The sequence below is a fragment of the Petromyzon marinus genome, unplaced genomic scaffold (assembly GCF_048934315.1).
Source record: "Petromyzon marinus isolate PM22_M1 ecotype Great Lakes invasive population unplaced genomic scaffold, UKy_Petmar_22M1.pri1.0 PM_G_Scaffold_14, whole genome shotgun sequence".
NCBI lineage: Eukaryota > Metazoa > Chordata > Hyperoartia > Petromyzontiformes > Petromyzontidae > Petromyzon > Petromyzon marinus.
In genome coordinates this window covers 1,752,402-1,769,412 of record NW_027422695.1, presented here as the reverse complement: position 1 = coordinate 1,769,412, position 17,011 = coordinate 1,752,402, and the positions used below count along the sequence as shown (strand labels likewise).

The 17,011-nt window shown below is 53.1% G+C and overlaps 1 protein-coding gene across 1 annotated transcript; it reads left to right on the top strand.

Moving 5' to 3' along the window:
* Positions 1-363: 363 nt before the first annotated feature.
* Positions 364-8,017, top strand: LOC142910197 (uncharacterized). Its single transcript, XM_076059884.1, has 4 exons — positions 364-698; positions 3,101-3,571; positions 4,496-4,700; positions 5,816-8,017. Exons 2-4 carry the CDS (start codon positions 3,124-3,126, stop codon positions 6,222-6,224), a joined length of 1,062 nt encoding a protein of 353 aa, XP_075915999.1. The 5' UTR covers positions 364-698; positions 3,101-3,123; the 3' UTR covers positions 6,225-8,017.
* Positions 8,018-17,011: the final 8,994 nt, after the last annotated feature.

Sequence of the window (17,011 nt, the reverse complement as noted above, 5' to 3'; positions counted from 1 at the left end):
CTGCAGGAATCCATATGTAGTAGGTAGAAAATAAAAAATATATATTTTATTTTATACCTACGTATAAAATAAAATGTTCATTCCGTAAAGTCACGTAGTAGGTATAAAATAAAAAATATATATTTTATTTGATACCTACGTATAAAATAAAATGTTCTTTCGGTAAAGTCACGTGGCTTTTCCGAAAGAACCAAAGCGTAAGGACTGACTTGGTCCTTACATTACGGAACACGTGACAAGCCACAGCAATGAGCATCACCCCCCCTGTCCGCCCCACCCCACACACTTCCGCTCATATACGTCCCTTCCGCCCACGCCCCTCACTTTCACTTCCTGCCCACGCCCGTCACTTTCTGCCCACGCCTCACTTCCGCCCATTTACGTCACTTCCGCCCACGCCCGTCACTTTCACTTCCTGCCCACACCTCACTTCCTGCCCACGCCTCACTTCCGCCCACACCTCACTTCCTGCCCACGCCTCACTTCCTGCCCACGCCTCACTTCCTGCCCACGCCCGTCACTTCCGCCCACGCCCCTTGGCTCTGCTGTTCGGTGGCTGAGCACGTGGGTGGGGTGCGGGTGGTGGTGGGGAGTTTCCCACAAGTCGACGAGAAGCGAGCGAGTGGCGAGCGGCACATCCGAAGGGCGACTCCACTCACAGTCGCCCGGGGCTCCGCACCGCCTCCACGCCCCCCGAGGTAAGAGACGGGACGCGGCGAGGATGGAGCGGTGGGGACGCCCGCGCCGTTCCTGGCCGTGCCCCCCGGTGGTCGACTCGGCCTCGAGGGAGCTCCTCGTCGGGTGCGGCCCTGGCGCTTGGTCCGCCCTCCCGCCTCGTGCAACCTTTCCCCGGCCTTCGCGGCCCTGCTCGCCGGCAGCGCTTTGCCCCCGGCGGTCTTGCCGGAGGCTACCCGGGGGATCTTTGTCTTTGGGTACATCGAGCGTGACCTGAGACAGTGGGGGCCGAAGTTTGACTCCCTGCCGCGGTGAACGCGACGAGCGGAGAGAGCCTCGTGGCGTGTACACAAATCGATTAAAAAGCACCAGTCGGAATTTCGATTTAAAGCTTTCGTGACTGCAAGGATTCATCTTCTTTGGTTCTTTCGGTAAAGTCACCAACATGTAGAATGAGAATAAAAATAATAAATTGATTAAATAAAATAACACAATAAAATTCTCACGACGTTTCGGCCACAACACAAGCCGTTTCAATGCTAAATCCTATGCTAATTCCTTTGTCAAGGCGCTCTGTTTCTTCTCACACAGCTTAAAGGTCGCGGTCTGAGCTTGGCTTTGTTCGCTCCAGCGCTGTCCTCCAGACAGTCTCGTCCCTTCACCTGATGAAGGCCACTTGTGTTGTGGCCAAAACGTCGTGAGAATTTTATTGTGTTATTTTATTTTATCAATTTATTATTTTATTCTCATTCTACGTGGTGACTTTACACAATACCTCCAGTCAAAATGTAAACAAAAAACATACTATGATAATATATAATGCATTGACCTTGAAACTGGTTGGTCCACACCAAGGGACGGCTTTCTTTCTAAGGGACAATGCCACATATATTATCATAGTATGTTTTTGTTTGCATTTTGGCTGCAGGTATTGTGGTTAATGCAGTAGACATGATTCCTTGTTAAAAGGTTTCAGTTTTGTTGCCAGAAAAAAAGGGGAAAAACCCTATTATTATTACAAATCGTGCGATTGATAAAGAGTTGGAGCCGTGATTGGAATACGTGATTGTAGCGTTTCGCCAAGGCGAAATGCCAAAGTCGCTCGCGACACTGCCCCAGGCTTGGGGCTTGAGTCCCCTGCTGATGTCTCTCTGTGCGGCAGGATGTGGCGATCCACTCGGCATACAACCTCGCACTCCCCACCAAACATTCCCCGTATCCCTCCCCCCACCTCGATGTCCCAAGATCCCCGTCCTCTCATCCACCCCCCCCACCACCACCACCACGATCCGATTGTGTCGAGAAGATTCCAGAAGAATGGATTATTTAATAAAGAATTAAAGCTTTCGTGACTGCATAAATTAGTTGCTGTTTTTTTCGGTAAAGTCACGTATGTAGGAATACCATAACGTTATATTAAAATAAATCAATCACGACGTAAAGGTAACTTCCCCGTAGAAGTGTGTTAATAAAGAATTAAAGCTTCTGTGACTGCATAAATTACTCATTGGTTTTTTCGGTAAAGTCACGTATGTAGGAATACCATAACGTTATATTAAAACAAATAAATCACGACGTTTCCTCCTGCCCCGTCCTTTCTCTCTGGCCCCTCCCCCCACCTTCACTTCTTATTTAAGGCTTCCGTTTCATCCGACCTCACTTCTCTGTCCGTCCTTGCCTCTTGGTGTCTCTGTATTTCTGACTTGTACCTCGTATTTGTTCACTCTGTCTATGCTGGTATGTTCAATCCAGAGGTTGAACACGAAATTTAACACTCTTCTGAAATTCGTGGTCCGCCAGGTAAGTGTCTGTGTTGTTGACCTGACTGGTTGTGTATCACGTAATTTTCCTTAGGTTTGTTGAATTCTCGTCTCTCCTTGTTGTATTTGCCTCCGTGATTCGTTTCTTACGCCTGATGAGGATCGCTTGTGTTGCGGTCGAAACGTGATTGATTTGTTTTAATATAATGTTATGGTATTCCTACACACGTGACTTTACCGAAAAAACACAATGAGTAATGTATAATTTGTCTCATTGTTTTATCCCCGTTGTCTGTGAACTCGCGTTTGAACTCTGCGGTTTTCCCTTCGTCTCGTTGCGCCCCCGCGCGGTCCATCTCTTTGCCGAACAACAATTGTGGTGATCGCATCGGTGCCCATCGAATGGTCGGCGATGATACCGCCCCCCCCGCCTTGCTGATCTCGATGCGGCGGTCATCGTTGTCGTCAGCCACGCGGTCATCGTTGTCGTCAGCCACGCTCGATCCTTGGCGGAGATGAAGACCCTCCCGCCAACCCACGGCCGTCTCTCACCGGTCGCTGGTGACGACGCACCAGCGATGTAACGCGACGCACGACATCTCCCGCCCGCCTGTGCTTAAACACAAAACGTGCGCGCTCCTCCCGCACCCCCCCCCCCCTCGCAGATCGCATCGGGGCTACGCTAGCGATGACAATGATGACGACGATGACGACGACGATGTTGCTGCTGCTGCTGGTGGTGATGACGGGGGCGGCGGCGTCGGCAGACGTCTCGCCGATGCCTTCACCTTCCCAGCCGCCGTGCGGGCTGTGTCCCCCGGGCCACCACGTCTCGCTGCCGTGTTCCACCAAGGCCAGCGAGCAGCAGCAGCAACAGCTCCTCCTGGAGGACGCGTCCGACGTGGAGGCGCGTTGCACGCCGTGCCCGCCGCGCCACTACACGCAGTTCTGGAACTCCCTGGACCGGTGTCGCTACTGCGGCCCGCCGTGCAAGGAGGGCCAGCGGCTCGCAAAGGAGTGCAGCCCCACGCACGACCGCGTGTGCGAGTGCGAGCCGGGCACCTTCCTGATGCTGCCGCAGGAGTTCTGCGAGCGGCACAGCGGCTGTGCCGCCGGGCACGGCGTCGTCACCAAAGGCACGCGCGGGGTGGGGGGCGGGGCGGGGTGGGCGGGGAGGGGCTGGGCTACACCACGTGTGTCGTTGCCATTCGTCCGGCGATCGATTCGCCCGTGACCAAAGATGCCGCTCAATCGTTGCGTCCGATTTAATTAGTTGAATCGATAAGGGTTCGTTCCGCGTGGCCTCCCCCGTCAACAGATCCCTGCGGCGAAAAACGCATGAACGCCCAAACTCCCCGTTCATGCATTCTTCATTCATTGGCTAGAGGTTAAATCGTTCGCGCATTATTCCTGTTGGGCGCTGGAGATTGTTTCAATCTCCAGCGCCCATCGGGACAGAGCTCCTTCGCACGCAGCGCGAGATTTCTACCCCACTCAGAAATCAATTGGTTCCTACTTTCACTCCTTTGATGATCATTCATTTGTAAACGTATTTACTGTGCCCCGCCGGCCAGTGCTCGTCAAGTCGGGGGGAATCTTATCTCCACTCTCCTATCTCCCAGTTATCTCCCAGCGCCAATTTATGCCTATTCTTCTTCTTTCGTTCTTTCGGTAAAGTCACGTAGAAAGAGAATAAAATGATAAAATAACACAATAAAATTCTCACAACGTTTCGGCCACAACACAAGTGGCCTTCAGGTGAAAGGAACAAACCTGTCGGGACGACAGAGCTACAATGAAGAAGGCCACTTGTGTTGTGGCCGAAGCGTCGTGAGAATTTTATTGTGTTATTTTATTATTTTATTCTCATTCTACGTGGTGACTTTACCGAAAGAAGCAAAGAAGATGAATCCTTGCAGTCACGAAAGCTTTAAATCGAAATCTATGCCTATTCTCTTCTCATCTTTCTCTCTCTCTCTACGCATCTCTACATTTTGTCCCGCGTCTCTGCCCGCCCGTGCGCCCCCCCCCCCCCGTCTCGCGTCTCCGTTGTTCCGCAGGATCCCCGCGCGAAGACACGCGCTGCGCCCCATGCCCTCGGGGATTCTTCTCCCCCGAGGCGTCGGTGGACGCCCCGTGCCGCCCACACACAAACTGCTCCGGCCCGGGCTCCATGGAGCTGCTGCCCGGGGCCTCCACGCACGACGCGCTCTGCTGGTCGGGCGCCCGCGTGGAGTCGCGAGCGTGGGGACGCGGGGCCGGCAGGTGACCGCTCTCTCGCTCGCTTTTTTTTCCATACGGACGCGTCGTTTTAGCGGCAACCGTAGATCGACGGCGTCAAATGTTGATTTAAAGCTTTCGTGACGGCAGTGGATTCATATTCTTGATTCTTTCGGTAAAGTCACCACGTAGAAGGGAAACAATAAAATAATAAAATATATATTAAACAATAAAATTCTCACGACGTTTCGACCGTAACGCAAGCGGTCATCATCAGGTGTGAAAAAACCAACGGTCGTGAGAATTGTATTGTTTTATATATATTTTATTACTTTATTGTTTCCCTTCAACGTGGTGACTTTACCGAAAGAACCAACAATATCAACGGCATCGTCGGAGGACCGCGCTACTGGCCTCGGAGGGCAGCCGGTGCGGATGCCGCACGTGCCCACTGGGGAGAGCGCTCCGGGCTGGACACGCGTTCGCAATCTGGTCCACGGTCACGTATTTATCCGTTTAAAAAGACTACTACAACCGCAGTACATTTTGGATGTGTGTGTGCGTGTACGTCTTTGAGAAATTGTAACGTAATCGTGAAGAGGTCGCCGGTGCATTCTCCACGTTGCAGGAATAGAAAACGATAGGAATGTTCGCCACTTGAACGAGACGCTAAATTCCACGCGATGGCGCGTGACCGACCGGTAGCACAGCGAGAGGTACGCTGACGCGGTCTCGCTGGCTACAGAAGCATTTTCTGAGTCCATACTCTTTGGTTCTATTCGGTAAAGTCACGTAGGTAAAAATAAAACAACAAAAATCACGACGTTTCGGCCACAACACAAGCGGCCTTCATCAGGTGAAGGGACCGGGCTGTCTCGAGGACAGCGCTGGAGTGAAACACAGCCACGCTCAGACCGCGGACCTTTAAGCTGAGTATGGATCCTTGCAGTCACGAAAGCTTTAAATCTAGAATGTTCTGAGTCGCCAACCCGGAACGGATCTCGGTTGCCTGACTGCAAGCTGGCACGACGCCCGCGCCTCCCAATTAGCGAACGAGCTGGCTACGTGCAGTGCGAAATAAGTACGGTGAAAAGTCCACCTTGCGAAAGGTGATCCCGGAACAACGCGCTTTACATCTCCTTCCCTTCCTTCCGCTGCAGAGCCTCCGTCGCCGCCGCCGCCTCGTCCGCCGCCCCGGCCAGAGGGCCCGTGCGACGCCGCGACCCTGCGGTTCGCGGGCGGCGTCCGCCGCCTGCCTCTGTCGTGCCTGGCCCACCGCGGCGCAGGGAAGGCCGCCCACGTCCGGGAGCTGCTGCTCGGCGCCATGGGCGACGCGGGGCGGCGGCGCGGGCGCGGGCGCAGGAAGCAGGGGGGGAGGAGGCTGGAGAAGCACGTGAAGCTGCTGCTGCTGCTCCGGGTTTGCGCGAGGAGACCGCCCCGCCGGGAGGAGGGTCGGTGAGGATGCACGGTTCGCCGTTGCGGAGAAAGACGTGGTCGAACAAGACGGGGGTGGGGGGGGGGAAGGGCCTTTTAAATGGTCGTGTTGTAGTAGTCACGAACCGAGCGTGAGGGCTCAGAAACATTGATATAGCAACCATTTAAATCAATGTTTCAGCTGCCCAGCCGTGATTATATTGGGTTAAGTTCGGCGAGTTGACCGCGCAAAAATTGCCATCTTAAAAGGTGATTTGTTCGAATAATTCTGGGTTTCAGAATTTAAAATGTTGGTTTGATCGCCATGCGCGTAGGGAAGCCGTGGCTCCTGGTGGTAGTTCCGCGTGACATGCTGCTGTGGGCCGTTGGGCAAACTGCAGAAACATTTTTGGGAAAGAGATGACAGTTTTATATAAGCTGTAGCCGGAGTCTTTCAAGCCCGTCGATTGAAGCCCTCTAAATTATCCAATATAGAACACTCATCGCATTAATGAAATCGACTGTAGAGGGTTAAATAAGTACACGATGAGTGGTGATGATGAGGTATGATTAATTAAATTACATTCCATAGCTTGTAACAGAGGACACACATTAAGGTTATCGCATGCCACAAACTGCTTTGGGGGCAACATAACAGTGACTAACTTTAATAAGCCCACATTATTAACAAACGCTTCCTCACGACTGAAACCTTTAATCGCTGTACATTTCAGACAATTTGCCCTGTTATAAGGTGCAGAAGAGTACGGCGTAGTTACGAACAGCGACCACCGTGACAGCTAAAATGTTACAAAAATCTCCGATTTGAAGAAGGTTCATCGATAAACACATTCTCCTGCGGAGGGAGCTGGTAGGAACGTTGGGTTGCTCGGTCAATGGCCAGGGTCAACGGCAGTGTGGTGTATTCCACAAATAGGTCCGACTGTGAGGGCGGGCACAAGCCGGCGTGAGTAGGTTAAGCGTTGAGTTTTATAAGGGCACCACGGGGTGACCAGTCCCTCCCCACCCAGCCCCACCCCTCCCACCCCCCACCCAGCCCCTCCCCACCCTCCCCTCCTCACCCTCCCCACCCAGCCCCTCCCCTCCCATTTTTGGATGCACGACGGACGGACACAACAATAATCCCCTGTGGGCTGGTGGTGTAATAACCAGGAGGTTCCTGCCAGTACAAGCATGTGTTTTTCACGTGAAGAGAGAATGGAAATATATTTCAGCAGTATTCACAATCTCTCCTACAAGCAGGGCTCTCAACGTTTCCCTAGAATGCGTGCTGGCTTGGAGTTAGGAATTATTAGCAGAAGGCACTGCACCCAGAGAGTGTGAGATACACCCATCGTAAGAGTCCATGTTGTTGTGTAGGCCAATTAGTTTAAAGGGCAATGCATACATTACCGAAGGATATTTGTTTGAACAGTTTACCGCAAGTATGTGTGGTTAATGCAGACTGGATGCCTTGTAACAGGGGTCCGTTTCGTGTTTGAACATCTTAACACCTGCCGCCTTATTGCCAGTAAGGGTAAATCCTCCTTTTTGTATTATTCCATCGCTATGTTTATTGCTCCAAGTATCCTTACAATCAATCCAATGAGAGCTTTATACAAGAACAATAAGGATACACGAGGATATGGTTTGTCAAAGTTCCCAGAAGAGTGTTGATGTGAACAAAAATAACAAAAAAAGATTTCGTTGGTGAGATTTCTAGAGAAACATTTCTGGAGCAGAGCGTAATGTACCTCTAAGTACTGGGGGACTGGTTAACGCAGTTCCTCCACATGTTTGTTGACAGCACAGTATTTTTATAGTTGCGTGTGCACACGCGTCACATGACGTGTGCACGCATTACTTTTTTGGAATGTTCAATGTGTTTTTGTAATTGTCACGGATGGTTACGTGTCGACTGTTGAAACCTATGAATAAAAGTTGCACGAAATGTCCGCGTGTTCAAAATTCCTCGCCAATTCGGAGCGAATCCGAAATCCGCAAATACGTCGTCAGCTACGATCTGTCGTTTGCCGGCTGAATGCCTCCCTTCAATCGTGGCTGCGGTGGCAAAAAAGCCACCGAGCTTTTTCTGCCCGTGAGCTGTGATCTTACCGCCCCGTCTGCGTTCATCGGTTATCGCCCCCTTATCGCCGTGCCGCCCTGAACAAACTCAACAGAAGGCCTCCACGGTAATATTATATTGTCCTGAGAGGAGTTACGGTCGTCCTGAAGCCAACTCTACCAGAGCGAGAGAGAGAGAGAGGAGGCAGTGTGCGTAGAGTTGTGGTGGGCCCCCGAAAGTTCACCGCGACAAGTCAGGGGCCCCGATGCTGATGGGAAGATCGCCAGTTGGGGTAGACACGTGGCTGCGCCTCACCACGTGACCTCTTGACCCACACGACTGAATCCGCATTCCTAAGGCTACGCGAGCACCCCGCACCCTTCCCGTGCGCTTACAAGAACAGAACCCACATCCCCCAGTAGCCCCCCCCCCCCCCCCCCAGCCTTAACAGCATGTTAGGGCAAATACTAATAGGAATCCACTGGAGACAGAGCCGGATTAAGATTGTGTAAGCCCCCTGGGCTACAGGTACCGTGAGGCCCCCCGGTAAAAACTGTTGAAAAGGAAAACAAAGTTAAAGAAAAATAAAATGTTTTTTTTTTACAAGGCTAACGAATAAAATTCGGCATGCGCAACTGAAATCACTTTTCACTTCGTCTCTGGAGGCGCTTCAGCTGGACGAGGCCCCTGGGCTGCAGCCCCTGAAGCCCCCCGCCCCCACGCCCGAATCTGGCCCCGATGTTGGTGGATGAGTGAGCGAGTGAGGACGAGTGAGTGAGAGAGAGAGAGAGGGGAGTGTGAGTGAGGACGAGTGAGTGATGTAAGCGCTATCGGTTCATCCGGCGGTTGTTTATTTTAGCGTTTCGGCGGCAAACGTGCGACCGGGGCGACAAGCTCGTACGCGCGGAACGTTGCAAATTACGCGGCTGTGGAAACTTTAGCTGACGTGGAAATAAGTCGATAATCATTAACATTATGAGACCTCCTTTGCCAAAAACAAGATATAGGAATAGGTTTTACCCTTTTAACTGGCACAAAAACTGACACCTTTATTCAAGGCATCATGTTTGCAATGACCACAACACAAGCAGTCAAAATGCAAACAAAAAAGACAACTCTGATAATAATATGCACTGTCCTTGAATTTGATTGGTCCACACCCGAGACAGCTTTTCTTAGAGCTTAGTCTCCATTGGTGTTGGACCAGAAGACGCCAAAAGGCGTACAACTCAAAAACAGCGCACTATCAGAGTATTGAGGGCTCGGGGTGAGCATTAACATTATGAGACCTCCTTTGCCAGAAACAAGATATAGGAATAGGTTTTACCCTTTTAACTGGCACAAAAACTGACACCTTTATTCAAGGCATCATGTTTGCAATGACCACAACACAAGCAGTCAAAATGCAAACAAAAAAGACAACTCTGATAATAATATGCACTGTCCTTGAATTTGATTGGTCCACACCCGAGACAGCTTTTCTTAGAGCCTAGTCTCCATTGGTGTTGGACCAGAAGACGCCAAAAGGCGTACAACTCAAAAACAGCGCACTATCAGAGTATTGAGGGCTCAGGGTGAGCATTAACATTATGAGGCCTCCTTTGCCAGAAACAAGATATAGGAATAGGTTTTACCCTTTTAACTGGCACAAAAACTGACACCTTTATCCAAGGCATCATGTTTGCAATGACCACAACACAAGCAGTCAAAATGCAAACAAAAAAGACAACTCTGATAATAATATGCACTGTCCTTGAATTTGATTGGTCCACACCCGAGACAGCTTTTCTTAGAGCCTAGTCTCCATTGGTGTTGGACCAGAAGACGCCAAAAGGCGTACAACTCAAAAACAGCGCATTTGACTGCTTGTGTTGTGGTCATTGCAAACATGATGCCTTGAATAAAGGTGTCAGTTTTTGTGCCAGTTAAAAGGGTAAAACCTATTCCTATATCTTGTTTCTGGCAAAGGAGGTCTCATAATGTTAATGCTCACCCCGAGCCCTCAATACTCTGATAGTGCGCTGTTTTTGAGTTGTACGCCTTTTGGCGTCTTCTGGTCCAACACCAATGGAGACTAGGCTCTAAGAAAAGCTGTCTCGGGTGTGGACCAATCAAATTCAAGGACAGTGCATATTATTATCAGAGTTGTCTTTTTTGTTTGCATTTTGACTGCTTGTGTTGTGGTCATTGCAAACATGATGCCTTGAATAACGGTGTCAGTTTTTGTGCCAGTTAAAAGGGTAAAACCTATTCCTATAAGTCGATAATCCTTCGACGCGCCCGCGCGCACAAAACCAGAGCGCCGCGCAAATTCGAGAATGGTGTTGAAGCCGCGTCAACGATTGGCGGAAAACAATAAATCTCGAGGCTCACTCAAACAACAAATATTAAGGAACGCGACCCTAAATAACAAACCGTGGGGCGGCGTGGCGCGCTCGCGAGTCCCAACGTACCGCGGCGACGGTGCCGAAGCAGACGAGCAAAAAAATTCTAGATTTGAAGATTTAGTGACCGCGAGGATCCACACACTCTTTGGTTCTATTCGGTAAAGTCACGCGGGTAAAAAAACAATAAAGAATCACGACGTTTCGGCCGCAACACAAGCGGCCTTCATCGGGTGACTTCTTGTCCCGTTGTCTGTTAAAAGCTCTAACAGATAGGTGAAAACCCTCCCCGTAGAGGCTATCAAGTCTAGATTTGAAGCTTTCGTGACTGCGAGGATCCACGCTCTTTGGTTCTATTCGGTAAAGTTACGCGGGTAAAAAAATAAAATTTAAAAAAATCACGACGTTTCGGCCGCAGCGCGAGCGGACGTCAAAGGTCTCGCCACGGAGCCCACACCACTGGGTGACGGGCTAAGGAGCTCGGGGAACGAGCGGCGAGGGTCGTCGAGCCTTCCGGCAAACTCGTAGCCACCTACCCGGCGGGTACGCGGGCGGTCCGTGTACACAACGCGCGCGCACGTGGCATCGTGACGTGTGCACGTGGCATCGTGACGCGTGCACGTGGCATCGTGACGTGTGCACGTGGCGTCGTGACGTGTACACAACGTGTGCACGTGGCATCGTGCCGTGTACACGTGGCATCGTGACGTGTGCACGTGGCATCGTGCCGTGTGCACGTGGCATCGTGACGCGTGCACGTGGCATCGTGACGTGTACACGTGGCATCGTGATGTGTGCACGTGGCATCGTGACGTGTACACAACGCTTACCACGGGAGCTGTGCACTTTGAAATGATCGTCTGATGATGAAAACTAATTCACTTACAACTGATTTAAAGCTTTCGTGACTGCAGTAATTCATATTCTTAGCTCTTTCGGTAAAGTCACGTTGAAAGGAAACAATAAAATAATAAATATATTATTGTTATATATTTTATTATTTTATTGTTTCCCTTCAACGTGACTTGACTGAAAGAGCTAAGAATATAATATTACTTAGAACTGTTTTTGTCCTTCCCCCCCCGCTCCCGCATCTCCGACTAGCGCACGGTTGGCATCGTGCTCACGCGCACCTACGTGTACGCACCTGGCCGAGTCGGTGGGACACCCTTCACCAAACACACACTGCTGCATTCCGAGGTGGGTTGACCGCCGCTCCCCCCTCCCTCCCCGCGCTGTCACACGCCACGCGGGGAGGAGCCGCGTGCCGCGGCGGTCTCCGCCAGCACGGCCTGCAGCAGGCCGATGTAGCGAACCGTCGCGCGCAGTGTCGCCGCCCGCGACGGCCGGAGGCGGTCCGGCGGCAGCAGGCAATGCAGGAGCAGGAACGCGCGGTTCAGGTTTCGCACCTGAGGGCACGGACACGCAGACGGACGGACGCGCGCGGACACGCCGTCAGTGCCGGGGATGGACGCCGCTTGGCCTTTGAGCGGCGGCGCTCGAGGGCCAAGCGGCGTCGAATTTAACTCGCTCCGCCACCCGTGGGCGAGGACTCGGTTCGACCAGACTTCAACCGTCTCGCGTCACCCCGTGCCGTGTTCCAACAACCGCATGGCAGGCCACGATAACGCAAAGTCATAGTAATAGGTTTTACCCTTTTAACTGGCACAAAAACTGACACCTTTATTCAAGGCATCATGTTTGCAATAACCACAACACAAGCAGTCAAAATGCAAACAAAAGAGACAACTCTGATAATAATATTATGCACTGTCCTTGAATTTGATTGGTCCACACGCGAGACAGCTTTTCTTAGAGCCTAGTCTCCACTGGTGTTGGACCAGATGACGCCAAAAGGCGTACAAGGATAAAACCTATTACTATATCTTGTTACTGGCATAGGAGGTCTCATAATGTAAACGCGAAGTCACTCAAAAGCACGGGGAGAGAAACGGACGCATGGGAGGATGGGCACACGGACGGACGGATCCGAGTTTTAAGTTAAAAAATAATTTGTTTTACGCGGCGTCCTCGTCGCGGGCCATCTCTTCGCGCGACGATGAGCGACTTTACGTTTTACACCTCAGACGTTTGAAAGGGCACCCGCCAGCTCTCCCAGTGGCAGCTATCCTCGTGCTGCACCACATGACGCCCGGCCTGCAAGTGGGGGCCAGTCGGGAGGAGACTGTCGCTGCTACGTGTGGTCCCAACTGATGTAGGTGCAGTGTCAATGTTTAAAACGTCACTCACATGGACCACGATGGGCTACTCTATTCACGTAATCGCTGGTGTGGCCTTCGAGATCCGAACTGAATCTGGAACGTGCCACCACTGGGCCATATCACCCCCCCTCCCCTCCCCCCCCAAGTTTTGTTTTAGTCTGAGTCAACCTAAGGGGATCGTGGCTTCTCACCCGGATCCTTTCGCGCACGTTCGCTTTGCTCTTCCGAGCTAACGCGGCAGCAGCCGCTGTCCTCGGGGAGGCGGAGGAGCTCCAGCGGGAGGAGCGCGAGGAGGTGGAGCAGACGGCGGTGGAGGTGGTGGAGCAGACGGCGGTGGTGGAGCAGACGGCGGTGGAGGTGGTGGAGCAGACGACGGTGGAGGTGGTGGAGCAGACGGCGGTGGAGGTGGTGGAGCAGACGGCGGTGGAGGTGGTGGAGCAGACGGCGGTGGAGGTGGTGGAGGTGCTGGAGGTGCTGGAGGGACCCGTGAGAGTCCTGCAGAGCCCAGCTGGAATCTGAGACCCCTTGAGAACCACGCTGGACGACCCCCCTTGCAGCATCCGCTGCTGCTGTGGCTGCTGGTGGTGGTGGACCTGCTGCTGGTGGTGGACCTGCTGCTGCTGGTGGACCTGCTGCTGCTGGTGGTGGTGGACCTGCTGCTGGTGGTGGTGGTGGACCTGCTGCTGCTGGTGGTGGTGGACCTGCTGCTGCTGCTGCTGCTGGTGGTGGTGGACCTGCTGCTGCTGCTGTTGGGGGTAGTGGACCTGCTGCTGCTGGTGGTGGTGGTGGTGGACCTGCTGCTGCTGCTGGTGGTGGTAGTCGACCTGCTGCTGCTGCTGGTGGAGGAGGACCTGCTGCTGCTGGTGGTAGTGGACCTGCTGCTGCTGGTGGTAGTGGTGCTGCAGGAGGACGATATCGACGAGACTTGGCTGGGAGTTGTCTCGCAGCTCGCCGCGCTGCACGGCAGAGAAGAGCTCCGGTGCCGGGGTGCGGAACAACCGGGGTGGCGGCGCCGGGGTGCCCCCCCGGTGGCCCGGTGCTCGGCGCTGCGGAAGGAGAAGCGCAGGGCGAGAGCGAGCGACCCCCTCTCGATGGGGGGGGGGGGGGGGGGTAAATTCGTTGGCCTGCTCTTCCACGCTGGCCAAGACGACTCGGGGAGAGGCGGCGGCCACCCCCACGCCTCGGCCCGCCGCACGCGACCTGCCCCGTTGGGCTTCGACTGCCGCACCACAGAGACCGCCACAGAGACCGCGAGTCATTGACACACCGCGGTCACCCTCGTGGCAAACAGCAAATACAACACAGCCAACACAATGAACACAGCACAGCGAACACAGCGAACACAACACAGCAAACACAGCCAACACAGTGAACACAGCACAGCGAACACAACACAGCCAACACAGCAAATACAGCGAACACAGTGAACACAACACAGCGAACACAGCACAGCCAACACAGCACAGCGAACACAGCACAGCCAACACAGCAAACACAGCGAACACAGCGAACACAACACAGCCAACACAGCACAACACAGCCAACACAGCGAACACAACACAGCCAACATAGCACAGCGAACACAGCGAACACAACACAGCCAAAACAGCACAACACAGCGAACACAGCCAACACAACACAGCGAACACAACACAGCGAACACAGCACAGCCAACACAACACAGCGAACACAGCCAACACAACACAGCCAACACAGCAAACACAGCACAGCGAACACAACACAGCGATCACAGCACAGCGAACACAGCACAGTGAACACAGCACAGCGAACACAGCACAGTGAACACAACACAGCGAACACAACACAGCCAACACAGCACAGCGAACACAACACAGCGAACACAGCACAGCGAACACAGCACAGTGAACACAACACAGCGAACACAACACAGCCAACACAGCACAGCGAACACAACACAGCCAACACAACACAGCGAACACAACACAGCGAACACAGCACAGCCAACACAGCGAACACAGCACAGCGAACACAGCACAGCCAACACAGCACAGCGAACACAACACAGCGAACACAACACAGCGAACACAACACAGCCAACACAGCACAGCGAACACAACACAGCCAACACAACACAGCGAACACAACACAGCCAACACAACACAGCGAACACAACACAGCCAATACAACACAGCGAACACAACACAGCCAACACAGCACAGCGAACACAGCACAGCGAACACAGCACAGTGAACACAACACAGCGAACACAACACAGCCAACACAGCACAGCGAACACAACACAGCCAACACAACACAGCGAACACAACACAGCGAACACAGCACAGCCAACACAACACAGCGAACACAGCGAACACAACACAGCCAACACAGCACAGCCAACACAGCACAGCGAACACAACACAGCCAACACAACACAGCGAACACAACACAGCCAACACAACACAGCGAACACAGCACAGCCAACACAACACAACACAGCGAACACAACACAGCCAACACAACACAGCGAACACAGCACAACCAACACAACACAGCGAACACAGCACAGCCAACACAACACAGCAAATACAACACAGCCCACACAACACAGCACAGCGAACACAACACAGCCAACACAACACAGTGAACACAACACAGCCAACACAACACAGCCAACACAACACAGCCAACACAGCACAGCGAACACAACACAGCCAACACAACACAGCGAACACAGCACAGCGAACACAACACAGCCAACACAACACAGCGAACACAGCACAGCGAACACAACACAGCGAATACAACACAGCCAACACAACACAGCACAGCGAACACAACACAGCCAACACAACACAGCGAACACAACACAGCCAACACAGCACAGCGAACACAACACAGCCAACATAACACAGCGAACACAACACAGCCAACACAACACAGCACAGCGAACACAACACAGCCAACACAGCACAGCCAACACAACACAGCCAACACAACACAGCGAACACAGCACAGCCAACACAACACAGCGAACACAGCACAGCGAACACAACACAGTGAACACAACACAGTGAACACAACACAGCAAACACAGTGAACACAACACAGCCAACACAACACAGCGAACACAACACAGCGAACACAGCACAGCCAACACAACACAGCGAACACAACACAGCCAACACAACACAGCGAACACAGCACAGCGAACACAGCACAGCCAACACAACACAGCCAACACAACACAGCGAACACAGCGAACACAATACAGCCAACACAACACAGCCAACACAACACAGCCAACACAACACAGCGAACACAACACAGCCAACACAACACAGCGAACACAACACAGCGAACACAACACAGCGAACACAGCACAGCCAACACAACACAGCGAACACAGCACAGCCAACACAACACAGCGAACACAGCACAGCCAACACCGCCCCTCACCGGCTGGCCAGGCCAGGGGTGCCCCGGGGGTCGACCCGGCTCCAAAGGCCCCGCGGGTCCCGGAGGCCACTGCCGGAGTCTCGCCGGGTCCGCGGAGGCCACGGGTCCCGGAGTGGTCACGGGGCCCCATGGGTCACGTGACCCCCGGGAGCCGGCGTGCAGCCGCTCCGTGGCGCAGGGGGCGACGGGGCTCTGTGGTGCATCAGAGACGTTCACAAGGCACTGTGGTGCATCAGAGGCGTTCACAAGGCACTGTGGTGCATCAGAGGCGTTCACAAGGCACTTTGGTGCATCAGAGGCGTTCACAAGGCACTGTAGTACATCAGAGGCGTTCACAAGGCACCGTGGCGCATCAGAGGCGTTCACAAGGCACGTCACGTGCATCAGAGGCGTTCACAAGGCACTGTGGTGCATCAGCACCGTGGTGCATCAGAGGCGTTCACAATGCACGTCACGTGCATCAGAGGCGTTCACAAGGCACCGTGGTGCATCAGAGACGTTCACAAGGCACGTCACGTGCATCAGACGCGTTCACAAGGCACAGTGGCGCATCAGAGGCGTTCACAAGGCACGTGGTGCATCAGAGGCGTTCACAAGGCACTGTGGTGCATCAGAGGCGTTCACAAGGCACCGTGGTGCATCAGAGGCGTTCACAAGGTACTGTGGTGCATCAGAGGCGTTCACAAGGCACTGTGGTGCATCAGAGGCGTTCACAGGGCACGTGGTGCATCAGAGGCGTTCACAAGGCTCTGTGGTGCATCAGAGGCGTTCACAAAGCACTGTGGTGCATCAGAGGCGTTCACAAGGCACTGTGGTGCATCAGAGGCGTTC

Excerpts from the sequence above, each read along its gene's own strand:
- LOC142910197 (XM_076059884.1), top strand. The coding sequence starts at position 3,124 with ATGACAATGATGACGACGATGACGACGACGATGTTGCTGCTGCTGCTG. Across the intron at positions 3,572-4,495 it reads GCACGGCGTCGTCACCAAAG|GATCCCCGCGCGAAGACACG; the intron begins GCACGCGCGGGG and ends GTTGTTCCGCAG. Across the intron at positions 4,701-5,815 it reads TGGGGACGCGGGGCCGGCAG|AGCCTCCGTCGCCGCCGCCG; the intron begins GTGACCGCTCTC and ends CTTCCGCTGCAG.